The sequence below is a fragment of the Rhinoraja longicauda genome, chromosome 7 (genome assembly GCF_053455715.1).
Source record: "Rhinoraja longicauda isolate Sanriku21f chromosome 7, sRhiLon1.1, whole genome shotgun sequence".
NCBI lineage: Eukaryota > Metazoa > Chordata > Chondrichthyes > Rajiformes > Arhynchobatidae > Rhinoraja > Rhinoraja longicauda.
In genome coordinates, this window is record NC_135959.1 from 1,773,353 (window position 1) to 1,795,798 (window position 22,446).

The following is a 22,446-nucleotide window of genomic DNA, read 5'->3' on the forward strand; positions in this document are numbered from 1 at the left end:
GTCAAGTCTGAAGAAGGGCCTGAACACAAAACCTTCTTTCACCCATTCCTTCCTTCTCTCCAGAGACGCTGCCCGTCCCTGCTGAGATACTCCAGCATTTTGTGTCCACATCTGCAGTAGCGGGTTTCTTCCACGCTGGAGCACGCGAGGAGTGCCAGGGTCAAAACTGTCCACTTGCATCCTCGAGGGAAGCACTGAAGACAGATCTCAGGCCAAAGCATTGCCTGTGGATCCAAGAACATCACGAGAGAGAGAGAGACGGAGACAGAGAGGGGGAGACGGAGACGGGGAGGGAGGGGGAGAGAGAGAGAGAGAGAGGGGGTGGGTGGGGGAGAGAGAGAGACAGGAGCTCTAATTGACCAGGCAAAGACTCAGGAAGTGTGTAACAGGGAACGTGGTCGGATCAAATCACTCAGCGAAATCTGATTTTATTCAGTTAAAAAAAAACACCATAACGCCACTATGAAAGTGATTGAAAGGGCAAGGAGCTGGAGTCACAACCTGCTGTGTCTCACACTGACACCGGCCTCACGCGGGGTACATTAAAATACAGCGGGAGGGGGTGAAACAACAGGAGACATGACAATAAACTCAAATTGGAGTTTTCCCCGCTGAACTGGAGTGAGTGGGGGGGAGGGGGAGCTGATAAAGCAGGCTGTCTTCCCTGGCTGAGTTGACACAGGAAGCTGGAGTAACTCAGCGGGTCAGGCAGCATCTCTGGAGAGGAGGAATGGGCGAGGTTTCGGGTGGAGACCCTTCTTCGGGCTGATCAGTCTGAAGAAGGGTCTCGACCCGAAACGTCACCCATTCCTTCCTTCTCTCCCGAGATGCTGCCCGTCCCGCTGAGTTACTCCGAAATTTTGTGTCTACCTCCGATTTAAGCCTGCACCTGCAGCTATTTATCCTACACACATTCCCCGGCTGGGCTGAGCTCTGTGCACTGTTGGCCCAGAGGGAAGTGATAACTCAAGTTGCCGTGAAGCATCTGTGTGGAGGCAGAGTCGCATCAACTGAGAAACACGCCGGAGATGGGCTTCAAAAACCACAAGGTGACCAGTCACTGCTGACCGCCGAGTGCCAACAACTCTCAGACCAAACCTTGGAGACCCCCCCTCCTCCCTTTCTCCCCTCCGCTAAATATTTAACACCACTGATTGTTTGTGAAAGAACAAAGTCCCACCCCGATCAGGGGCAGCCTCTCAAACGTGTCTACTGTGGATTAAAAACTGGTTTGCAAGGTGGTCTGTGGAGATTAGGGGAGGGCGATCAATGAAACAAGAACACGATTAATTAAACATTTGCCAACAGTGATCAGCCGTGAAAGGGGAACAGTGAGGTGGTGGGGGGTGGGGGTTAAACATAATTATACGAGTGAGATCAGAATCAGGGTAACCATCTCTTCCACTACCCCTCCTTCCCCCCCCCCCTCCATTCTATAAACCCCTCCAGTCCCAGTTCAGAGCGAAGAGGAGGGGCGCAGTGTATTAACAAAAATCAGATCATTCTCTCAGTGAGAAACCAGTGAGCCGACGCTGGGCTAAACTAAATTAAAAAATAAATGAATCGCATTAAAACTAAAACTACTTGTTGGGAGATTTGCGGAGGAGAGGGGAAGTTGGACAGAGTCGGACATGTAATGCGGGTGGTTTAAAGCAAGCCTCACTCGGATATTTTAATTTAAACAAGAGACTGAGCTCCAGTCACGCTCCTTGGATGTGCCAGCTTGGATCATACTACTGGTCACGGAGCAGGTGATGGGGAACTGCAGTATCCTCCTCACCGCCAGCTCGTTACATTGGTTAATCTGCGGTAAGAACCAGCGACCCACTGGCTGAACCAGTGATTTATTAACTAAAAAGGTCAGAGTTCAGCTTCTGCTTGCACTCTGACCTGCGGCAATCCCTGGAAGGGGGTCGGCAGGGAGGGGTCAGCAACACAACACTGACACCAGTATCGAGTACAACAGCCGGGCATCCAAGCCTTGGGTAACCCGCTACAATCTAGTGCGAGGAACTCCAACCTCAATCGGCAATGGATCTCTCACCTCCTCACCGTCCCATTCGAACGCAAACGCACGATCGTCCTCAAGCCAAGGCGAGACCCAGCCGCACTTCGCCTGATGGTGGGGCGGGCAAATCTACTGACGCGCACACACAGGCATGCGCACGCACACACACTTACCATCACACACTCAGTCAACAACAAACACAGAAAGACAAACAAACACAAACAACCACACACACAGACAAACACACACACACAAACAAACACACACACAAACACATAAACAGACAAACACACACACACACACAAACACATAAACAGACAAGCGGGCGGTAATGCAGCTAATCACACCAGTCACGTCTCATGAAACCAGTCTCTCCCCCCCCCCCCCCCCGTGAGAAACAAAAAAACAACCAACTCTAAGCATACATCTGACATCTCTCAAATCCTCAGAAACGCCGTCGTTGTTAGAATACAAAAGGCCAAAAAAAACCAGACCAGAAGCAGGGAAGGTTCGACACCGAAGCTCCAAGACAGAAAAACCCCAATGAATTCTGTCAGAGGGCCGGGCCGCTGGGGAAGCAGACACACCCTCGGTCACGGCACAGCAGAGCATCGAAGCCGCAGCGGCTATGGAAAAGCTGTGAAGTGTTTCGTTAAGTCTGCCAATGTCAAAAACCACACGGTAAAAAAACAAAAAAAAGATGGAAAAATCCAAAGTCGGGTAAACGAGCTTAACTTTAAAAAATAAGGGGTGATTTGTGGGGAGTGGCGTGGGGGCGGATGGTCTGTGGAGAGTTAGTCCCAGTGTTAAAGTCTTCACAGAGTGGGATCTCGGTGATGGTAGATCGGTCAGGGAATGGCAAACTGCACCACCAGCTCCTCCTTGGCATCCACCTTGATCTGTGAAAGTGCACTTGATGCGTACGCAGCGATTTTAGACACCTGGTGAGACAGAGAAAGAGGAGATCAGCACACTGCTCACAAGCAGCAGCTCAAATGGCCGACAGCTTCACGCACAGAGGCCTAAACATCAATGACCCTGTACACCGCGGGTCAGGCAGCATCTCTGGAGAAAGGAAATTGGCGATGTTTCAGTCTGAGACCTTTCTTCAGATTGGAGTCTGAAGAAGGGTCTCGACCCGAAAAGTCACACGCTGAGTAACTCCAGAGTGCTGGAGTAACTCAGCGGGTCAGGCAGCATCTCTGGAGAACATGGAGGCCCAGATGGTATATCTGGGCGAGTACTAAAGTCTTGTGCTACTCAGCTTGCTCCAGTGCTCACCACAATATTCAACCTCTTCTTGGCCAAGTCCGTGGTCCCTGCATGCTTCAAAAGATCCATCATTGTACCGGTGCCAAAGAATGCCTCTCCAGCGTGTTTAAATGACTACCGACCGGTGGCCCTCACCTCGGTTGTCATGAAATGCTTCGAGAGACTAATCAAGAAGCACATCTGTGCCCTCCTTCCTCGCGACATGGACCCACTACAGTTCGCATACCGTCCGAACAGGTCCACGGATGATGCGGTCTCCCAGGTTCTACACACCGCTCTCTCTCATCTGGACAGCCAGGGGGGCTATGTGAGGATGCTGTTCATTGACTTTAGTTCAGCTTTCAATACCATAGTCCCCAGCAGACTGGTTGAGAAGCTGCTGGAACTGGGGCTTAGCACCCCTCTGTGTGCCTGGGTCCTGGACTTTCTCACCGCCAGGCCCCAAGTGGTCAGGATGGGGGAACACACATCTAGCTCCCTCACCCTGAACATAGGATCCCCCCAGGGCTGCGTCCTTAGCCCCCTACTGTACTCCCTGTACACACATGACTGTGGGGCCAAACTCCATCATCAAGTTTGCTGATGACACTGTGGTGGTGGACCGGATCTCCGACAACGATGAGAAGGCCTACCGGGAGGAGGTGGCTGATCTGGCACTCTGGTGTCAGGACAATAGCCTCCTCTTGAATGTCACAAAAACTAAGGAGCTGATTGTGGACTTTAGAAGGGCTCAACATCCAAGGACGTACACGCCACTGGAAATAAATGGGTCTACTGTGGATAGGGTGAGCAGCTTTAAATACCTGGGAGTCCACATCAAAGAGGATCTGACATGGACAACACACATTGCCATACTGGTGAGTAAGGCAAGGCAGCGCCTTTACCACCTCAAACAGCCGAGGAAATTCAGAGTGTCTCTGAGGATCCTTCATTGCTTCTACTCTGGGGCTGTAGAGAGCATCCTGTCCGGCAATATTACAGTCTGGTTTGGGAACAGCTCTGCCCAGGACAGGAAGGCCCTGCGGAGAGTAGTGCGTTCGGCAGAACGCACCATGGGAACTACACTCGTCCCCCTGCAGGACCTATACATCAGGAGGTGCAGATCCAGAGCCAGCAACATTATGGGGGACCCCTGCCACCCCAGCAACGGACTGTTCCAGATGCTACGGTCAGGCAAACGCCTCCGCTGTCACGCTGTGAAAACAGAGAGGATGAGACGGAGTTTCTTCCCACAGGCCATCAGGACTGTTAACTATTATAACTCCAGGGACTAAATTTTGTCTTCTCGGTATTAACTTTAATTTATATGCTGTAACTGTAAAAAAAAAAAATTGCACAATCCGCAGGCGTTGTCACTTTCATTTCACTGCACGTCGTGTATGTGTACGTGACAAGTAAACTTGACTTGACTTGGCTTGATGGATAGGTGACGTTTCACAGAGTGCTGGAGTAACTCAGCAGGTCAGGCAGCATCTTTGGAGAACATGGATAGGTGACATTTTACCTAACCCCATTTGCCAGGGTTTGTGCATCAGGCCCACCCCACGACCCCTGGTACCAGCTGGCAGTAGAGATGCCACTTACCTGCTGGATGTCTGAGTAGGGCACAGGTTCGCTGGCCAGCACCTGGTGGGGCTGGCTGGTTAACGCAGGGAGGGTGTTCGCCCGCTTGGCCTGGGCTGACCCGCTGATCATCGTTAGCCTCGTGCTGGCAAAGCAAGGCACAGGGTGAGACTCTGCTCAGCGCGCGAGGCCATTCAGCCCATCAGGCCTGTACTACAACCGTGAATCCTGTCGGCCGGCGGGACCGGGAACCCACCAGAAGGCTCGTCAGTCTGTTGGCGGGACCGGGAGGGAGCTGGAGCCGGTTAAAAGTATGACACAAAGCTGGGTGGCAGTGTGAACTGCGAAGAGGATGTTAGGAGGTTGCAGGGTGACTTGAACAGGTTGGGTGAGTGGGCAGATGCGTGGCAGATGCAGTATAATGTAGATAAATGTGAGGTTATCCACTTTGGCGGCAAAAACAAGGAGGCAGATTATTATCTCAATGGTGTCAGATTAGGTAAAGGGGAAGTGCAACGAGACCTGGGTGTCCTTGTACACCAGTCACTGAAAGTAAGCGTGCAGGTACAGTAGGCAGTGAAGAAAGCTCTGTTGACCTTCATAATGAGAGGATTTGAGTATCGGAGTAGAGAAGTCCTTCTGCAGTTGTACAGGGCCCTGGTGAGACCACATCTGGAGTATTGTGTGCAGTTTTGGTCTCCTAATTTGAGGAAGGACATCCTTACTATTGAGGCAGTGCAGCGTAGGTTCACCAGGTTAAACCCCGGGATGGTGGGACTGTCATATGAGGAAAGATTGGAATGAGGAAGAGGGCTTGTATTCACTGGAGTTTAGAAGGATGAGAGGGGATCTTATAGAAACGTATAAAATTATAAAAGGACTGGACAAGCTAGATGCAGGAAAAATGTTCCCAATGTTGGGGAGTCCAGAACCAGGGGCCACAGTCTAAAAATAAAGGGGAGGCCATTTAAAACTGAGGTGAGAAGAAACCTTTTCACCCAGAGAGTTGTGAATTTGTGGAATTCTCTGCCACAGAAGGCAGTGGAGGCCAATTCACTGGATGAATTTAAAAGAGAGTTAGATCGAGCTCTAGGGGCTAGTGGAATCAAGGGATATGGAGAGAAGGCAGGCACGGGTTACTGATTGTGGATGATCAGCCATGATCACAGAGAATGGCGGTGCTGGCTCGAAGGGCCGAATGGCCTCCTCTTGCACTTATTTACTATGTTTCTATGGTAGGAGGGTGACCGGGGCAACGCCTCCAGCTGCAGGCTTCAAGGTCGGCAGCAGGAGGCTCCCCCGGGACACAGAGATGGCCAGGGGAGGGGAGAGGGGGACGTGGGTTCGCGGTAACTGCCCCAGTACACTGAGCGCACGGGCCGACCGGACTTTGAATAACGGCGCCAAAACATGGCGGCCTCTACGTGTGATAAATGCAAAAAACATTTCACTGTGCAGTCGCACACGTGACCAATAAAGCACATTAAACTATTAGTGTAAGAAAATAACTGCAGATGCTGGTACAAATCGAAGGTATTTATTCACAAAATGCTGGAGTAACTCAGCAGGTCAGGCAGCATCTCAGGAGAGAAGGAATGGGCGACGTTTTGGGTCGAGACCCTTCTTCATACTGACCCGAAACGTCACCCATTCCTTCTCTCCTGAGATGCTGCCTGACATGCTGAGTTACTCCAGCATTTTGTGAATAAATACTATTGAACTATTGATTGACTATTGATTGAAACAGGCCAAAGATTTGTCTCGCTGCCCCAGAGAGTATTACTGCACCGGAGGCTATTCTGCCCCTTGGTCCAGCACCAGCATTGAGAAACAGCTGGGCAGTTTATCTCCTTACCCCCCATAGTGTACCCCATAGGGTGGACATGGGCCTGGAAGGAGGGGAGCCTGCCGAGGCGGTCCTTGCTCGTCCCCCGGAGACCCCTGGGAGCGGTGACGACGGACACGGTTGGGAGGAGAGGAGAGGAGAGGGTGCCCCACCTGTACTGCCGCGCCCGATCCATGTACTCGTGCTGCTCCATGCCCTGCGAGTCTGCCGCCGACACGTCGATTATGTTACTGGGGACGGAAGGTGCAGCGGTCAGTTGAGTTTATTGTCACGTGTACCGAGCGAGGTACAGTGAAAAGCTTTTTGTTGCGTGTTATCCAGTCAGCAGAAACACAGTACATCATTACAATCGAACCGTTTACAGTGTATAGATACCTTTAGTTTAGTTTAGAGATACAGGGATGGAAACAGGCCCTTCGGCCCACCGGGTCCGCGCTGACCAGCGATCCCCGCACACTAGCACTATCCTACACACACTAGGACAATTTTTACATTTACCAAGCCAATTAACCTACAAACCTGCATGTCTTTGGAGTGTGGGAGGAAACCGAAGATCTCGGAGAAAACCCACGCAGGTCACAGGGAGAACGTACAAACTCCGTACAGACAGCACCCGTAGTCGGGATGGAACCCGGGTCTCCGACGCTGCATTCGCTGTAAGGCAGCAACTCTACCGCTGCACCACCGTGCCATCCAATCTCCCACTTATTCCACTTATCATACATGACTAGGGAATAACGTTTAGTGCAAGGTAAAGCCAGGAAAGTTCGGTCAAGGATAGTCTGAGGGTCATCAATGTGGTGGATAGTAGTTCAGCACTGCTCTCTGGTTGTGGTAGGATGATTCAGTTGCCTGATAACAGCTGGGAAGAAACTGTCCCTGAATCTGGAGGTGTGCGTTTTCACACTTCTGTACCTCTTGCCCCTGATGGGAGAGGGGAGAAGAGGGAGTGGCCGGGGGTGAGACTGGTCCGTGATGATGCTGCTGGCCTTGCCGAGGCAGCGTGAGGTGTAGATGGAGTCAGTGGAAGGGAGGTTGGTTTGTGTGATGGTCTGGGCTGCGTCCACAACTCACTGCAATTTCTTACGGAAGTATAAGCTGCTCACTGCATGAGGCACCCCAGCAAGCTATAGCACGGAGACAGGCCCTTCGGCCCATTGGATTCATGCCGACCCGTTCACACCATTGATAGTCAGTGTGGACAGTGGGAGAGAGGGCCTGTTTCCATGTTGTTTCTCCAAACTAAGCCTTAAAACTACACCGTTCAGCCAAAACATTAGGACCCGATGAGCCAAAAAATTATGACCACCTGCCTAATATGCTGTTGGTCCTCCATGTGCAGCTCCATACGCAGCAGGGTGCGATGCACTGTGTATTGTGACACATTCCTCCCGTGACCACCATTAACTTTTTCCGTGACTTGTGCCACAGTCGACCGTCTGTCGATTCGGACCAGACGGGATAGCCTTCGTTGCCCTCGCGCACCGATGAGTACCTACTCATCGGCTTGTACTCGCTGGAATTTAGAAGATTGAGGGGGGATCTTATAGAAACTTACAAAATTCTTAAGGGGTTGGACAGGCTAGATGCGGGAAGATTGTTCCCGATGTTGGGGAAGTCCAGAACAAGGGGTCACAGTTGAAGGATAAGGGGGAAGTCTTTTAGGACCGAGATGAGAACGTTTTTTTTTCACACAGAGTGGTGAATCTGTGGAATTCTCTGCCACAGAAGGTAGTTGAGGCCAGTTCATTGGCTATATTTAAGAGGGAGTTAGATGTGGCCCTCGTGGCTAAAGGGATCAGGGGGTATGGAGAGAAGGCAGGTACGGGATACTGAGTTGGATGATCAGTCATGATCATATTGAATGACGGTGCAGGCTCGAAGGGCCGAATGGCCTACTCCTGCACCTATTTTCTATGAGCCTTGGGCGCCCAACACCCTGCCTGTCGCCGGTTTGTGGTTTGTCCCTCCTCGGACCACTGTCGGCAGGTACTCACCATTGCTGACCGGGAGCACCCCACAAGCCTTGCCGTTTCAGAGATGCTCTGACCCAGTCGTCTGGCCATAACAATTTGGCCCTTGTCAAAGTCGCTCAGGTCTTTACTCCTGCCCATTTCTCCTGCATCCAACACATCAACTTCAAGAACTGACTGTTCACTTGCTGCCTAATATATCCCACCCCTTGACAGGTGCCATTGTAACAAGATAATCAATGTTATTCACTTCGCCCGCCAGTGGTCATAATGTTTTGGCTGATCGCTGTGCCCTCTAGTCTTTGACATTTCCACTCTGGGGAAAAAGGTTCTGACTGCCTACCCTATTTATGCCTCTCATAATTTGATATACTTCCATCAGTTCTTCCCGCAACCTCCTTCCAGAATTTATCCAACCTCCTTTCATCGTGGGGTTTAGTTTAGAAATACAGCATTGAAACAGGCCATTCAGCCCACTGAGTCCACACGACCAACACACCATGGAGGAACAGCACCTCATATTACACTTGGGCAATTTACACCCCAGCGGTATGAACATTGACTTCTCTAACTTCAGGTAGTCCCTGCTTTCCCTCGCTAGCCCCTCGCCCTTCCCAGTTCTCCCACTAGTCTTCCTGTCTCCAACTACATCCTATCTCTGTCCCGCCCCCTCCCCTAATATCAGACTGAAGAAGGGTCTCGACCCGAAACGTCACCCATTCCTTCTCTCCTGAGATGCTGCCTGACCCGCTGAGTTACTCCAGCATTTCGATTTGAACCAGCATCTGCAGTTCTTTCCTACACGACCATCACACTAGTTCCACGTTATCCCACTTTCTCACTTAACTCCCTGCACACCAGGGGCAATTTACAATTTCAATTAACCAACAAACCCACACGTCTTTGGATTGTGGGAGGAAACCAGGGCACCCGGAGGAAACCCATGTGGTCACAGGGAGAACATACAAACCCCTGTCTGGAACTACCCAGGACAATGAGGGAAGTGGTGTGTGCACTGTGGACCAGGGGCAGGATGGTACTCGGCTCAGTCCACTGTAACCGATGGCTCGGACTCCTCGATTCATACATCACTACCCCTCCCCACTGCTTTGCCTTTATTCCAATTGATTGAAATAGCCCAAACATTAGTCTCACTGCCCCAAACAGATGGTGTCAAGCTCGTATTACTGCGCTGGAGTTCATTCTGCCCATCATCGGCGGTCACTGGAAGTGAGTGTGACTGTCCTCTCCATAGGGTCGGACGCCTGTGCGTGACTTTGTTTAACGTGGGGAGACTGGTGCACAGACAGCCACCACACGGTCCTTGACAGATCTGGGTCAGGATCCAGTGGCGTGGAGTCCAAGACGACCGGGGACCCTTTTCTGCTGCAGCCTTCATCCATCCGCCTTCCCAGCCGTTGTGACGCTCCACTAAAGTCAGCCATCATCCTCCCTCCGCCTGTTCCACCGTTGAGGTCTTGGTTGGATCGCTCTTTGTCAGGGACCTCCCCCTCGACCGTACCGCCATGGGTGACCCTACCAGGAGTGTAGCTCCAGACGGCATCGCCCTCAGGATCACACGAGCTTCTCCACCACGACACGGTGACAACCCATGGAGTACCAGTACTGAGAAACAGCACAACAGTTGATCTCCTTACCCCCTTTAGGAGCCCCTTCACCCCCACCCGCACCCCCACCCGCTACTCACTGTGCTGTCTTGGTGAGGATAGTGTTGAGCAGAGCCTGTTCGTCAGGAAAGCGGGAGGATGGAATACTGGAGTAGGTATGGTCCGCTCCGCCGGATGATTTACTGGGCGGGTTGCTGACTGGGATCAGCAGTGGCTTCCCTTCCTCACGATCCTGCAGAGGAGAGGAGAGAGGAATCACCCTCAGCACCACGACCTTACACACACACCCCACAAACATAGATGAGGAAAAACACTTTCACCCAGAGTTGTGAATCTGTGGAATTCTCTGCCACAGAAAGCAGTGGAGGCCGATTCACTGGATGTTTTCAAGAGAGAGTTAGATTTAGCTCTCAGGGCTAACGGAATCAAGGGATATGGGGAGAAGGCAGGAACGGGGTACTGATTCTGGATGATCAGCCATGATCACATTGAACGGTGGTGCTAGCCCGAATGGCCTACTGCACCTATTTTCTATGTTTCTACTGCCTCAATTACCTCCCCAGGCAGCTCGTTCCATATACCCAGCTCTCTGTGTGCAGGACTATGTGGAAGATGGGGCCCATTAAGGAAAAGCCTTAATTAAAATGTGATATTCTCACCGTTTAACTTGTTCCTGACTTTCCTGGCAGTGCGTGAACCAGAATCTAGAGTGTTTCAATGTCATATATGTAGCAAACGTGGAACTATCAAAGTCTTATTTCCACACTCACTACATGGCTTTAACATTTATACAGCGCAGAAACAGGCCCTTCAGCCCACCGACTCCACCATGACCAGCAATCACCCCGTACACTATCCTACACACTAGGGCGGTCACGGTGGCGCAGCGGTAGAGCTGCCGCCTTACAGCGAATGCAGCGCCAGAGACCCGGGTTCCATCCCGCCTACGGGTGCCGTCTGTACGGAGTTTGCACGTTCTCCCCGTGACCTGCGTGGGTTTTCTCCGAGATCTTCGGTTTCCTCCCACACTTCTAAGACGTGCAGGTTTGTAGGTTAATCGGCTTGGTAAATGTAAATATTGTCCCTAGTGTGTGTAGGGTGGTGTTGGTGTGCGGGGATGGCTGGTCGGCGCGGATACGGTGGGCCGAAGGGCCTGTTTCCGCGCTGCATCGCTGACCTAAAACACTAGACCATTTTACAGCTTACCAAGGCCAATTAAACTACCAACCTGCACGTCTCTGGAGCGTGGGAGAAAACCAGAGCACCCAGAGAATACCCACGCAATCACAGAGAGAACGTGCAAACTCCGTGCAGACAGCACCCGGAGTCAGGATCGAACCCAGGTCTCTGGTGCTGTGCGGTGGCAACTCTACCGCTGTGCCACCATGCTATAAGTGTTGTTACAAGCAAAGGGGTAGAGGTGGATACGATTACCATGGTTAAAAGATATCGGCGAGCATGTGGACTCCAACCTGTGGTGGAGATTAAGTCATACGGTCAGAAGTGATAGGAGTAGAATTAGGCCATTCGGCCCATCAAATCTACTCCGCCATTGAATCACGGCTGATCAAGTCATTGGGCATTTAGAAAGCGGAGATTGACGGGTTCTCGATTAGTGCGGGTGTCAGGGGTTACGGGCAGAAGGCAGGAGAATGGGGTTAGGAGGGAGAGATAGATGAGCCATGTTTGAATGGTGGAGAGGATTGATGGGCCGAATGGCCTAGTTCTGTTCTTATGAACATTCATGAATATAAAATGATTGATGGGGAACAATTGTTTAGAGGGATATGGCCCAAAGGAGGGCAAATAGGACTAGCTTGGATAGGCACCTTGGTCAGCACGGACGAGTTGGGCCAAAGGGCCTGGTTCCATGCTGCACCACTCCGTGGGTATCAGGGGTTATCGGGAGAAGGCAGGAGAATGGGGCTGAAAGGGAGTGATAGATCAGCCATGATAGAATGGCGGAGTCCACCTAATGGGCCGAATGGCCTAATTGGTCAGCGTGGACAGGTTGTGCTGAAGGGCACTGTTTCCATGCTGAATGTCTGACCCAAGGTTTCTTCCACTCCAGCCACCCTCTCTCCTGATCTGCACCGAGCTTGCTGAAACCATTGTAGAAACATAGAACTGTAGATGCTGGATTAACACCAAAGATAGACACAGAGTGCTGGAGTAACTCAGTGTGTCAGGCAGCATCTGTGGAGAACATGGATAGGTGACGTTTCACAGAGTGCTGGAGTAACTCAGCGGGTCAGGCAGCATCTGTGGAGTACATGGATAGGTGACGTTTCACAGAGTGCTGGACTAACTCAGCGGGTCAGGCAGCATCTCTGGAGAACAAGGATAGGTGACGTTTCACAGAGTGCTGGAGTAACTCAGCGGGTCAGGCAGCATCTGTGGAGAAAAAGGATGGGTGACGTTTCAGGTCGGGACCCTTCTTCAGACCCCGAATCTGAATTTGTCTGAAGAAGTGTCCTGACCCAAATCGTCACCTATCATTTTTCCTCCAGAGATGCTGCCTGACCCACTGAGTTACTCCAGCAGTTTTGTGTCTACCTCTGCTGAAACCATGTCCTTCTCAGCTGAAGAGTTAAATTGAGGATGGGCCACAAAGTTAGAGTTTCATTTACCCTGGAATTTCAAACGACAGCGGTGTTTCAATGAGGAATTCTAGGCAATTGACCAGCTGAACTGTGAAGGGAAGCATTGCTGTGGGATTGGGTTTGGGGGGGAGGGAGGGGGAGCCTGGAACAAAGAGGTTTAATAATACAGGAGGGATCTCGGTGGACAGAGCTTTCATATGGAGCGCAGGGCAACTCTGCTGAATTCCCCGGTCAAGTACTTTTGATATTTGCAGCCAGCGTGAAACGTGGATGTCTGGTGAAACGTGGAGACATTAATAGACTTCAGGAGCAAACAGACAGGCAGGCGCAAGAGGCAGGAGTAACATGACACACTTGTGAAGTGATGTACACCAACAGGTCTCAACTGGGAGCAGGAATATAGACAAATAGTGGAACAAATTCAGAATATCAGAAACCTGGCGGTAGAGAGGTGGAGTTGCTGCCTTACAGCTAATGCAGCGCCAGAGACCCGGGTTCCATCCTGACTACGGGCGCTGTCTGTACGGAGTTTGTACGTTCTCCCCGTGACCTGCGTGTGTTTTCTCCGAGATCGTCAGCTTCCTCCCACACTCCAAAGACGTACAAGTTAATTGGCTTGGTAAATGTAAAAATTGTCCCTAGTGTGTGTAGGATAGTGTTAGTGTGCGGGGATCGCTGGTCGGCACGGATCCGGTGGGCCGAAGGGCCTGCTTCCGCACTGTATATCTAAACTAAACTAAACCCACACTACCCTGGAGAGAAGGAATGGGTCACGTTTCGGGTCGAGGCCCTTCTTCAGACTAAGAGTCAGGGGAGAGGGAGACAGATAAGGTTCATATGGTTATCAGTATTGATTATTGTATATTACTGACTATTATATGTGTGTTATTGTGGCTATGGACCCATTATTCTGCAGCGTGAGGCACAGTGTTCTGCTGTTGGTACATGTGACAACTATGTTGAATTAGGCCGTATGTTGAAAGGCTGGAGCAATTAGGCTTGTATACACTGGAATTTAGAAGGATGAGGGGGGATCTTAATGAAACATATAAGATCATTAGGGGATTGGACACATTAGAGGCAGGAAACATGTTCCCAATGTTGGGGGAGTCCAGAACAAGGGGCCACAGTTTAAGAATAAGGGGTAGGCCATTTAGAACGGAGATGAGGAGGAACTTTTTCAGTCAGAGAGTGGTGAAGGTGTGGAATTCTCTGCCTCAGAAGGCAGTGGAGGTCAGTTCGTTGGATGCTTTCAAGAGAGAGCTGGATAGAGCTCTTAAGGATAGCGGAGTGAGGGGGTATGGGGAGAAGGCAGGAACGGGGTACTGATTGAGAGTGATCAGCCATGATCGCATTGAATGGCGGTGCTGGCTCGAAGGGCTGAATGGCCTACTCCTGCATCTATTGTCTATTGTCTATTAACTAAACATTCTTGACTATAGAGACGGCTATTTTAACAAGAACAATTATCACATCCTTGTGTTTAGGAAAGCCAAAATAAAACTGAAAACTTTTACAAATCTCCGTGCGACTCCACATGGAGAATGTGAGGCAGAAAGGGACATCACAGTCTTTGGCACAGATTTGGTTAGGAAAGTTTTTTTCTGGGGCGGGGGGGGAGAGGTTAGAGTAGGTAAGGGGAGTGGAAAAGTTGAGACGGTTGATGTCCTACCTGCAGTTGGAAGTAAAAAGGGTAGAGGGCCATCCGGGGGGAGTCCAAGGGGAGGGGGTCCGGTGGAGACGGATGAAGGGGTCACCACTAGGTGGTGAGGAGTCCTTCCCATAGAAAAAGGCACAGAGGCGACGGGAGAAAAGCTCTACGTCGTGGGGGCAGAGAGGAACAAAGGTGAGGCCTCTGCTGAAGACAGACCGTTCCGTATCAGAAAGGGGGAGGTCAGGGGGTGTGGCGAAAACGCTTTTCAGGGGGGTTGGGGGTGAGGGTCTCGACCCGAAACATCACCCATTCCTTTTCTCCAGAGATGCTGCCTGTCCCGTTGAGTTATTCCAGCTTTTTAAACATAGAAAATAGGTGCAAGAGGAGGCCATTTGGCCCTTCGATCCAGCACCGCCATTCATTGCGATCATGGCTGATCATCCACAATCAGTAACCTGTGCCTGCCTTCGCCCCATATCCCTTGATTCCACTAGCCCCTAGTGTTCAGTCTAACTCTCTCTTAAATTCATAGACATAGACAACCTTTTTGAGTCTATCTTGGTCTGAATCTGGCGATACGCATTTAAGCTTTTAATACTTTTCGGCCCCTTGAGAGAGAGAAACATCCTTCCCCTCGCTGGGTGACCAGGTCCGCACATAGTACTCCAAGTTTTGCTCAGTTTAATTTAGGTTATTATTGTCAAGTGCACTGAGATACAGCGAAAAGTTTTTGTTTGCTTCTTATCCAGCCGTCCACAGTGTAAATATAAAGGATAAAGTGTGGCCTCACCAACGACGTGCACAGCTTTTTCTTTAAAGGCTCAGATACAAGATGATTAATTTTAGCCAACAAAGGCCAGTGATTTTGTCAGCAAATCTGGACAAGGACAGGGATTCATTACCTGAAGATGCAGCTGATGAGAGATAAGATCAACCTCGATTCACAGCAAGACAACGAGCTTGGATTAACGTAGAACACTACAGCACAGGAAGAGACCTTTCGGCCTATAATGTCTGTGCCGAACGTGATACCAAGACTAATTCTTATCTAGCTGCATATAATCTATATCCCTCTAGGAAAAAAAACTGCAGATGCTGGTTTAAATTGAAGGTAGACACAAAATGCTGGAGTAACTCAGCGGGTCAGGCAGTATCTTGGGAGAGAAGGAATGGGTGACTTTTCGGGTCTCGACCTTCTCTCCCGAGATGCTGCCTGACCCGCTGAGTTACTCTAGCATTTTGTATCTACCATCCATATCATTCTGTTCCATGCATATCCATGTGCCTATCTTGAACGCCACTATTGCACCTGCCCCCATCACCACAGAGGATGGTAGGTATATGAAACAAGCTGCACTGGGGAAATAGTTGAGGTATCACCTATAACAACATTTGAACAGGTCCATATAGGAAAGGTTTAGAGGGATATGGGCCAAAGGCAGCCTGTTTGGATTAGTCTAGATGGGGCATCTTGGTTGGCATGGGGAGGCTGGGCCAAAAGACCTGTTTCCATGCTGTATGACTCTCGCTTTAAGCTCAGTGGGACAGACAGCATTTCTAGAGAACATGGATAGGTGATGTTTCGGATCAACAATCTTCTTCTGACCCAAAACATCACCTATCTGTGTTCTCCAGCGATCCCACCTGGCCCACTGAGTTACTCCAACACTTTGCCTTTTTTCTGTAAACCCTGCATCTGCAGTTCCGCGTGTTTCTCCAAAGTCGCACCAACAGAATGTTTTTACTCAACATTTCAGCTTCTGCAGTCTCTTGCCTCCAACCATTTACACAGAATCATTAATTCAGTAAAATATTCTAAATAACAGGATAAAATAATAGAACAGGGCTTCGTAAAGAGAAATTGTGCAGACAACCTAACATTCAGGAGAGAGGAGACACAAAATGCTGGAGTAACTCAACGGGACAGGCAGCATCTCTGGAGAGAAGGAATGGGTGGCGTTTCAGATCGAGACCCTGCTTCAGACTGTATCTGGTTGGTTGTGAAGTGTAGACCTCGGGGTTCTGCAGACTGAATCAGAGGAGAGGGAGATAGAGATAGCATCTGCAGCTCCTTCCTACAACGGTCAGGAGACATTTCTGAGGAGACTTTGAGGGGGGGGGGGTGGAGGCTGGTTTCACAGCTCAGCATCCAGGCAACTCCAAGCAAAGCCAAATGTCTTCGCCCGCCCCAAATCGCGGGGCTTGGGTCGGCCCGCTGCGGACCTTTCACCGTCCAGCACGGTCTGGAACGTGGCAACTCCAACAGCCTGACCGCTGGAGAAGACGGCAGGGGAAGAAAAAAGACATTCTGGCCTTCCGTCACAGTGAGGAGGTGACTGGAGGAGACTCACTGTGATAGACAATAGACAATAGGTGCAGGAGTAGGCCATTCAGCCCTTCGAGCCAGCACCGCCATTCAATGCGATCATGGCTGATCACTCTCAATCAGTACCCCGTTCCTGCCTTCTCCCCATACCCCCTCACTCCGCTATCCTTAAGAGCTCTATCCAGCTCTCTCTTGAAAGCATCCAACGAACTGGCCTCCACTGCCTTCTGAGGCAGAGAATTCCACACCTTCACCACCCTCTGACTGAAAAAGTTCTTCCTCATCTCCGTTCTAAATGGCCTGCCCCTTATTCTTAAACTGTGGCCCCTTGTTCTGGACTCCCCCAACATTGGGAACATGTTATCTGCCTCTAATGTGTCCAATCCCCTAATTATCTTATATGTTTCAATAAGATCCCCCCTCATCCTTCTAAATTCCAGTGTATACAAGCCCAATCGCTCCAGCCTTTCAACATACGACAGTCCCGCCATTCCGGGAATTAACCAAGTGAACCTACGTTTTGTGTTGGTTTGTGATTGTGTGTGTGTGTTATTGTTTTTGTTGTTGTTTTGTTTTGGTTTGTGATTGTGTGTGTGTGTTTTGTTGCTTGTTTTTGTTGTTGTTTTGTTTTGTGTTGGTCTGTGATTGTGTGTGTGTGTTTTGTTGCTTGTTTTTATTGCTCTTATTGTTGGACTGTGGGTAACGGGATTTCGTCCAGAAGACTTGTTTTTTTGGAAGACAATAAAGGTTATTCTGATTTTGAGGTGGAAGAGACAGAGGATGCGCCCCCAGCCATGTCTCCCAACATGTCAACCCTCCCCTCGCCCCAGACCCATTACTTCCCACTCCTTCCCTGACACCAACTGTTATATTGGCCGAGGTTTGGATTGTAATGTCCCGGCACCCACGACAAGCTGGGGGAGTGAGCAGAATAGACACACACACAGAACACGACAGCACAGGAACAGTCAGGCCCTTCGGCCCACAAGTAACGTCCGTGCCCAGCGACGTGATGCCGAGACAGTCATTGTGCTGAGGAGTGGGCGACGACGACGACGACGACGCCCCCCACCCCCACAGCCCCGCCCCTCCCCTCACTCCCCGGCCTCGCCTCTCCTCTCCCCGCGTCCCGGTACCTGCTCGCCGCCGTCGGCCTCGCTGCTGTAGCAACAGCCCATGGCGGAGACGCGCGGCGGCCGCGGCCTCTTCCCAGCGTCACCTGACCCGCCCGGAAACCAAGGCCTCACATCCGGCCTTGGCTCCGCCTCCCTACCCCCGGCCGCCCGGCCGCCCGCCCACCCCGAGCGGCAGCCAACCACACGCTGTCTCCATGCAGTCTCCATGCAGTCTCCGCCCAATCACATGCCGCTCCCGCCCACCCGCTGACGTCATTGCCACCACCCCCGGGCGGCGCCGCGCCTGTCAATCAGGCCGCGGGAACGCCCCCAGTCCCGTCCAGTACGTGACGTCCCCTCACACGCCCCGCCCCCCCACCAGCCAATCTGATGTAATGACATCATGACGTCTGATGTAATTACGCATTGCCGGTCCAACCGCCCCCCTGCCAATCACCCGCCAGCCCCGCCCTGTCTGATTTAATGACGTCATTCCGGGTCCAACCGCCCCCTGCCAATCACCCGCCAGCCCTGCCCAGTACATGACGTTCTTCAATCGCCAGTCCGGCGTCGCGACGTCATTCCCGCCTCCCCGCCCGTGTCTGACGTCACGGCGTCGTGATGTCATTCCTCGCCCCCACCCCCTGCCAATCACCCGCCGGCCCCGCCCTGTCTGACGTGATGACGTAATTCCCGCCTTCCCGTCGTGTATGACGCCGTGACGTAATTCCCCGCCTGGCTCGCTCGCTCCCCCTACCAGGTGTCTGACGTCATGACCATGTTCATCTGTTGCAAGAAGGAACTGCAGATGCTGCTGGTCCCAAACCAAAGACAAATGCTAAAGTGCTGGAGTAACTCAGCCGGGACAGGCAGCGTCTGTGGAGAAAAGGAACGCCACCCCATTCCTTCCCTCCAAGTCAAGTCAAGTTTATTTGTCACATACATTCAAAACTCCGCTGCCCGTCTACTCACACACACCTCGATCCGTGACCATATCACCCCCGTCCTTTATAAACTCCACTGGCTCCCCATCCCCCAGAGAATCCAGTACAAAATCCTCCTCATAACCTACAAAGCCCTCCATAACCTGGCCCCATCCTACCTGACCGACCTCCTCCACAGGCACACTCCCACCTGCACCCTCCGCTCTGCCGCTGCCAATCTCCTATCCCCCCACATCCGGACTAAACTCAGATCCTGGGGGGACAGGGCTTTCTCCATCGCTGCTCCCACCCTATGGAACTCACTACCCCAAACCGTTAGAGACTCCCCCACACTCACCACATTCAAAACATCGCTGAAGTCTCACCTGTTCAGTACTGCCTTCAACCACTGAAGGTCACCTCACCTACTGTCTCCTTTCTCTGTTCATTTATTTATTTACTTATTTATCTATTTATTAATTTCCCTATGTTCTCAAAATCTCTGTAAAGCGTCTTTGAGTATTTGAAAAGCGCTATATAAATAAAATGTATTATTATTATTATACACATACAAGATGTGCAGTGAAATGAAATAATAATAATAATAATAATATTCATTTATTGTCATTGCAACGAGTACAACGAAATTAAAAAATAGCCAATCCTGACGGTGCGTACAAACATATATGCAATAAATGCAAAAACAAATAAATACATAAATACAATTAAATACAATTATATGACCGATTTTTTAACGGTGTTGCCTAGTGCAAGGTAGTGTTCAGTTCTCGTATGGCCCTGGGGTAAAAACTGTTCTTAAGTCTGTTTGTTCGGGATTTGATCGACCTGAAACGTCGACCAGAGGGCAGATGAACAAACAGACGGTGGCCGGGGTGGGATGGATCTTTTATTATTTTGCCTGCTCTACTGAGGCAGCGTAGGCTGAACAGGTGCTCCAGGGAGGGCAGTGAGCAGCCGATGATTTTCTGGGCCGTCGTGATGACCCTCTGAAGGGCCTTCCTGTCCTTTTCTGAGCAGCTGGCATACCATGTGGTTATACAGTATGCCAGCACACTCTCGATGGAGCAGCGATAGAAGGACAACATGAGCTTCTCCTGCAGGTTGGTTTTTCTGAGGATCCTCAGGAAGTGGAGTCTCTGCTGTGCCTTCTTTACTGTGGTGATGGTGTTGGTAGACCAGGTGAGATCCTCTGCGATGTGCGTACCCAGGAACCTGAAAGCTGGTACCCTTTCCACACAGACCCCATTGATGTAGAGTGGGTCGTAATCTCCACTGGTTTTTCTAAAGTCAATTATAAGTTCCTTTGTTTTGGAGGAGTTCAGGACCAGATTGTTCACTGAACACCATGCTGCCAGCCTTTGGATTTCATCCCGATAGGCTGTCTCATCTCCTTCTGAGACGAGTCCAACCACAGTCGTGTCATCCGCGAACTTGATGATGGTGTTGGTGGGATGGGTGGGGGCGCAGTCGTGAGTGTAGAGGGAGTAAAGGATGGGGCTCAACACACAGCCCTGTGGTGAGCCGGTGCTCAGTGTAATGGTGGAGGAGAGGTGAGGGCCTATTTTGACTGTCTGGGGGCGGTTGGTCAGGAAGTCCTTGATCCATTGGCAGATGGTTTGGGAAAATCCAAGGTCGGAAAGTTTGGTGACCAGTCTGCTCGGGATGACCGTGTTAAAGGCAGAGCTGAAGTCGAGGAAGAGCATCCTCACATAGCTCCCCTGGTGTTCAAGGTGGGTCAGTGCAGTGTGAAGAGCAGTGTCGATGGCATCCCCTGTAGACCTATTTGCTCTGTAGGCAAACTGGTGTGGGTCGAAGGTGGGTGGGAGGCTGGCTTTGATGTGCTGCAGGACCAGTCTCTCGAAGCACTTTGTGATGACCGGTGTGAGTGCTACCGGACGGTAGTCGTTAAGATCGCTGATGACAGACTTTTTCGGCAGTGGGATGATTATGGCGGACTTCAGGCAGGGAGGGATGGTGGATTTTAAAAGGGACAGGTTGAAGATTTTTGTGAAGACCTCAGATAATTGGTCTGCACATTCCCTCAGCACTCTGCCCGTCACACCATCGGGGCCTGCAGCTTTCCTGGGATTCACTGCTCTGAGCACGCGCTTAACATCATACTCCTGCACAGTGAAGGTGTTGCTGTCAGGTGCTGGAGAGGGTGTAATGTCTGCCACTGTAGCTTTCACCTCGAAACGAGCAAAGAAACAGTTAAGTTCCTCAGCCAGCGAGGCGTCGCCGTCGGCAGTCGTGCGGTTGCTGGTCTTGTAGTTGGTGATGTGCTGGATGCCTTGCCATACCCGCCGTGGGTCATTGTTGGAAAAGTGGTCCTCAATCTTCCTCTTGTAGGACGCCTGCGGATTGTGCTAAACTACAAAACACAATAGAAAAAAAAATTAACACAAAAAAAAAATTAATACAGTAAATTAAATGAGTCCCCGGTGATACGAGAGTTAACAGTCCTAATGGCCTGTGGGAAGAAACTCCGTCTCATCCTCTCCGTTTTCACAGCGTGACAGTGGAGGCGTTTGCCTGACCGTAGCAGCTGGAACAGTCCATTGCTGGGGTGGTAGGGGTCCCCCATAATGTTGCTGGCTCTGGATCTGCACCTCCTGATCTATAGGTCCTGCAGGGGGGCGAGTGTAGTTCCCATGGTGAGTTCAGCCGAACGCACTACTCTCCGCAGAGCCTTCCTGTCCTGGGCAAAGCTGTTCCCAAACCAGATTGTGGTTCCTGGACAAGATACTTTCTACAGCCCCAGAGTAGAAGCACTGAAGGATCCTCTGAGAGACTCTAAATTTCCTCAACTGTCTGAGGTGGTAAAGGCGCTGCCTTGCCTTACTCACCAGTACGGCAATGTGTGTTGTCCATGTCAGATCCTCTGTGATGTGGACTACCAGGTATTTAAAGCTGCTCACCCTATCCACAGTAATCCCATTTAACTCCAGTGGCATGTACGTCCTCGATTGTTGAGACCTCCTAAAATCTACAATCAGCTCCTTAGTTTTTGTGACATTCAAGGGGAGGCTGTTGTTCTGACACCAGAGTGCCAGATCAACCACCTCCTCCCGGTAAGAACGTCACCCCATTCCTTCCCTCCAGAGATGCTGCCTGACCCACTGAGTTACTCCAGCACTCTGTGTCCAAAATCATTGTTTAGTTTAGTTTACAGTCACGTGTACTGAAGTAGAGTGAAAAGATTTTTTGCTGCGTGCTAACCAGTCAGCAGAAATACTATACACAATTACAATCGAGCCGTTCACAGTGTACAGATACATGATAAGGGAATCACGTTAAGTGCAAGGTAAAGTCTGATCAAGGATAGTCTGAGGGTCACTAATAAGCTAGATAGTAGCTCAGGACCGCTCTCTGGTTGTGGTGGGATGATTCAGTTGCCTGATAACAGCTGGGAAGAAACTGTCCCTGAATTTAGAGATGTGCGTTTTCACACTTCTGTACCTCTTGACTCATTCTGAAGAAGAGTCTTAACCTATGGCTGAAAAAAAAATTCTTA

At 50.8% G+C, this 22,446-nt stretch overlaps 1 protein-coding gene across 1 annotated transcript; it reads right to left on the reverse strand.

Annotated features, from left to right (window-relative positions):
• Positions 1 to 412: 412 nt before the first annotated feature.
• Positions 413 to 18,133, reverse strand: lamtor1 (late endosomal/lysosomal adaptor, MAPK and MTOR activator 1). Its single transcript, XM_078401959.1, has 5 exons — positions 18,010 to 18,133; positions 10,371 to 10,522; positions 6,842 to 6,919; positions 4,865 to 4,988; positions 413 to 2,949 (listed from the first exon to the last, which is right to left on the reverse strand). Exons 1-5 carry the CDS (start codon positions 18,049 to 18,051, stop codon positions 2,857 to 2,859), a joined length of 489 nt encoding a protein of 162 aa, XP_078258085.1. The 5' UTR covers positions 18,052 to 18,133; the 3' UTR covers positions 413 to 2,856.
• Positions 18,134 to 22,446: the final 4,313 nt, after the last annotated feature.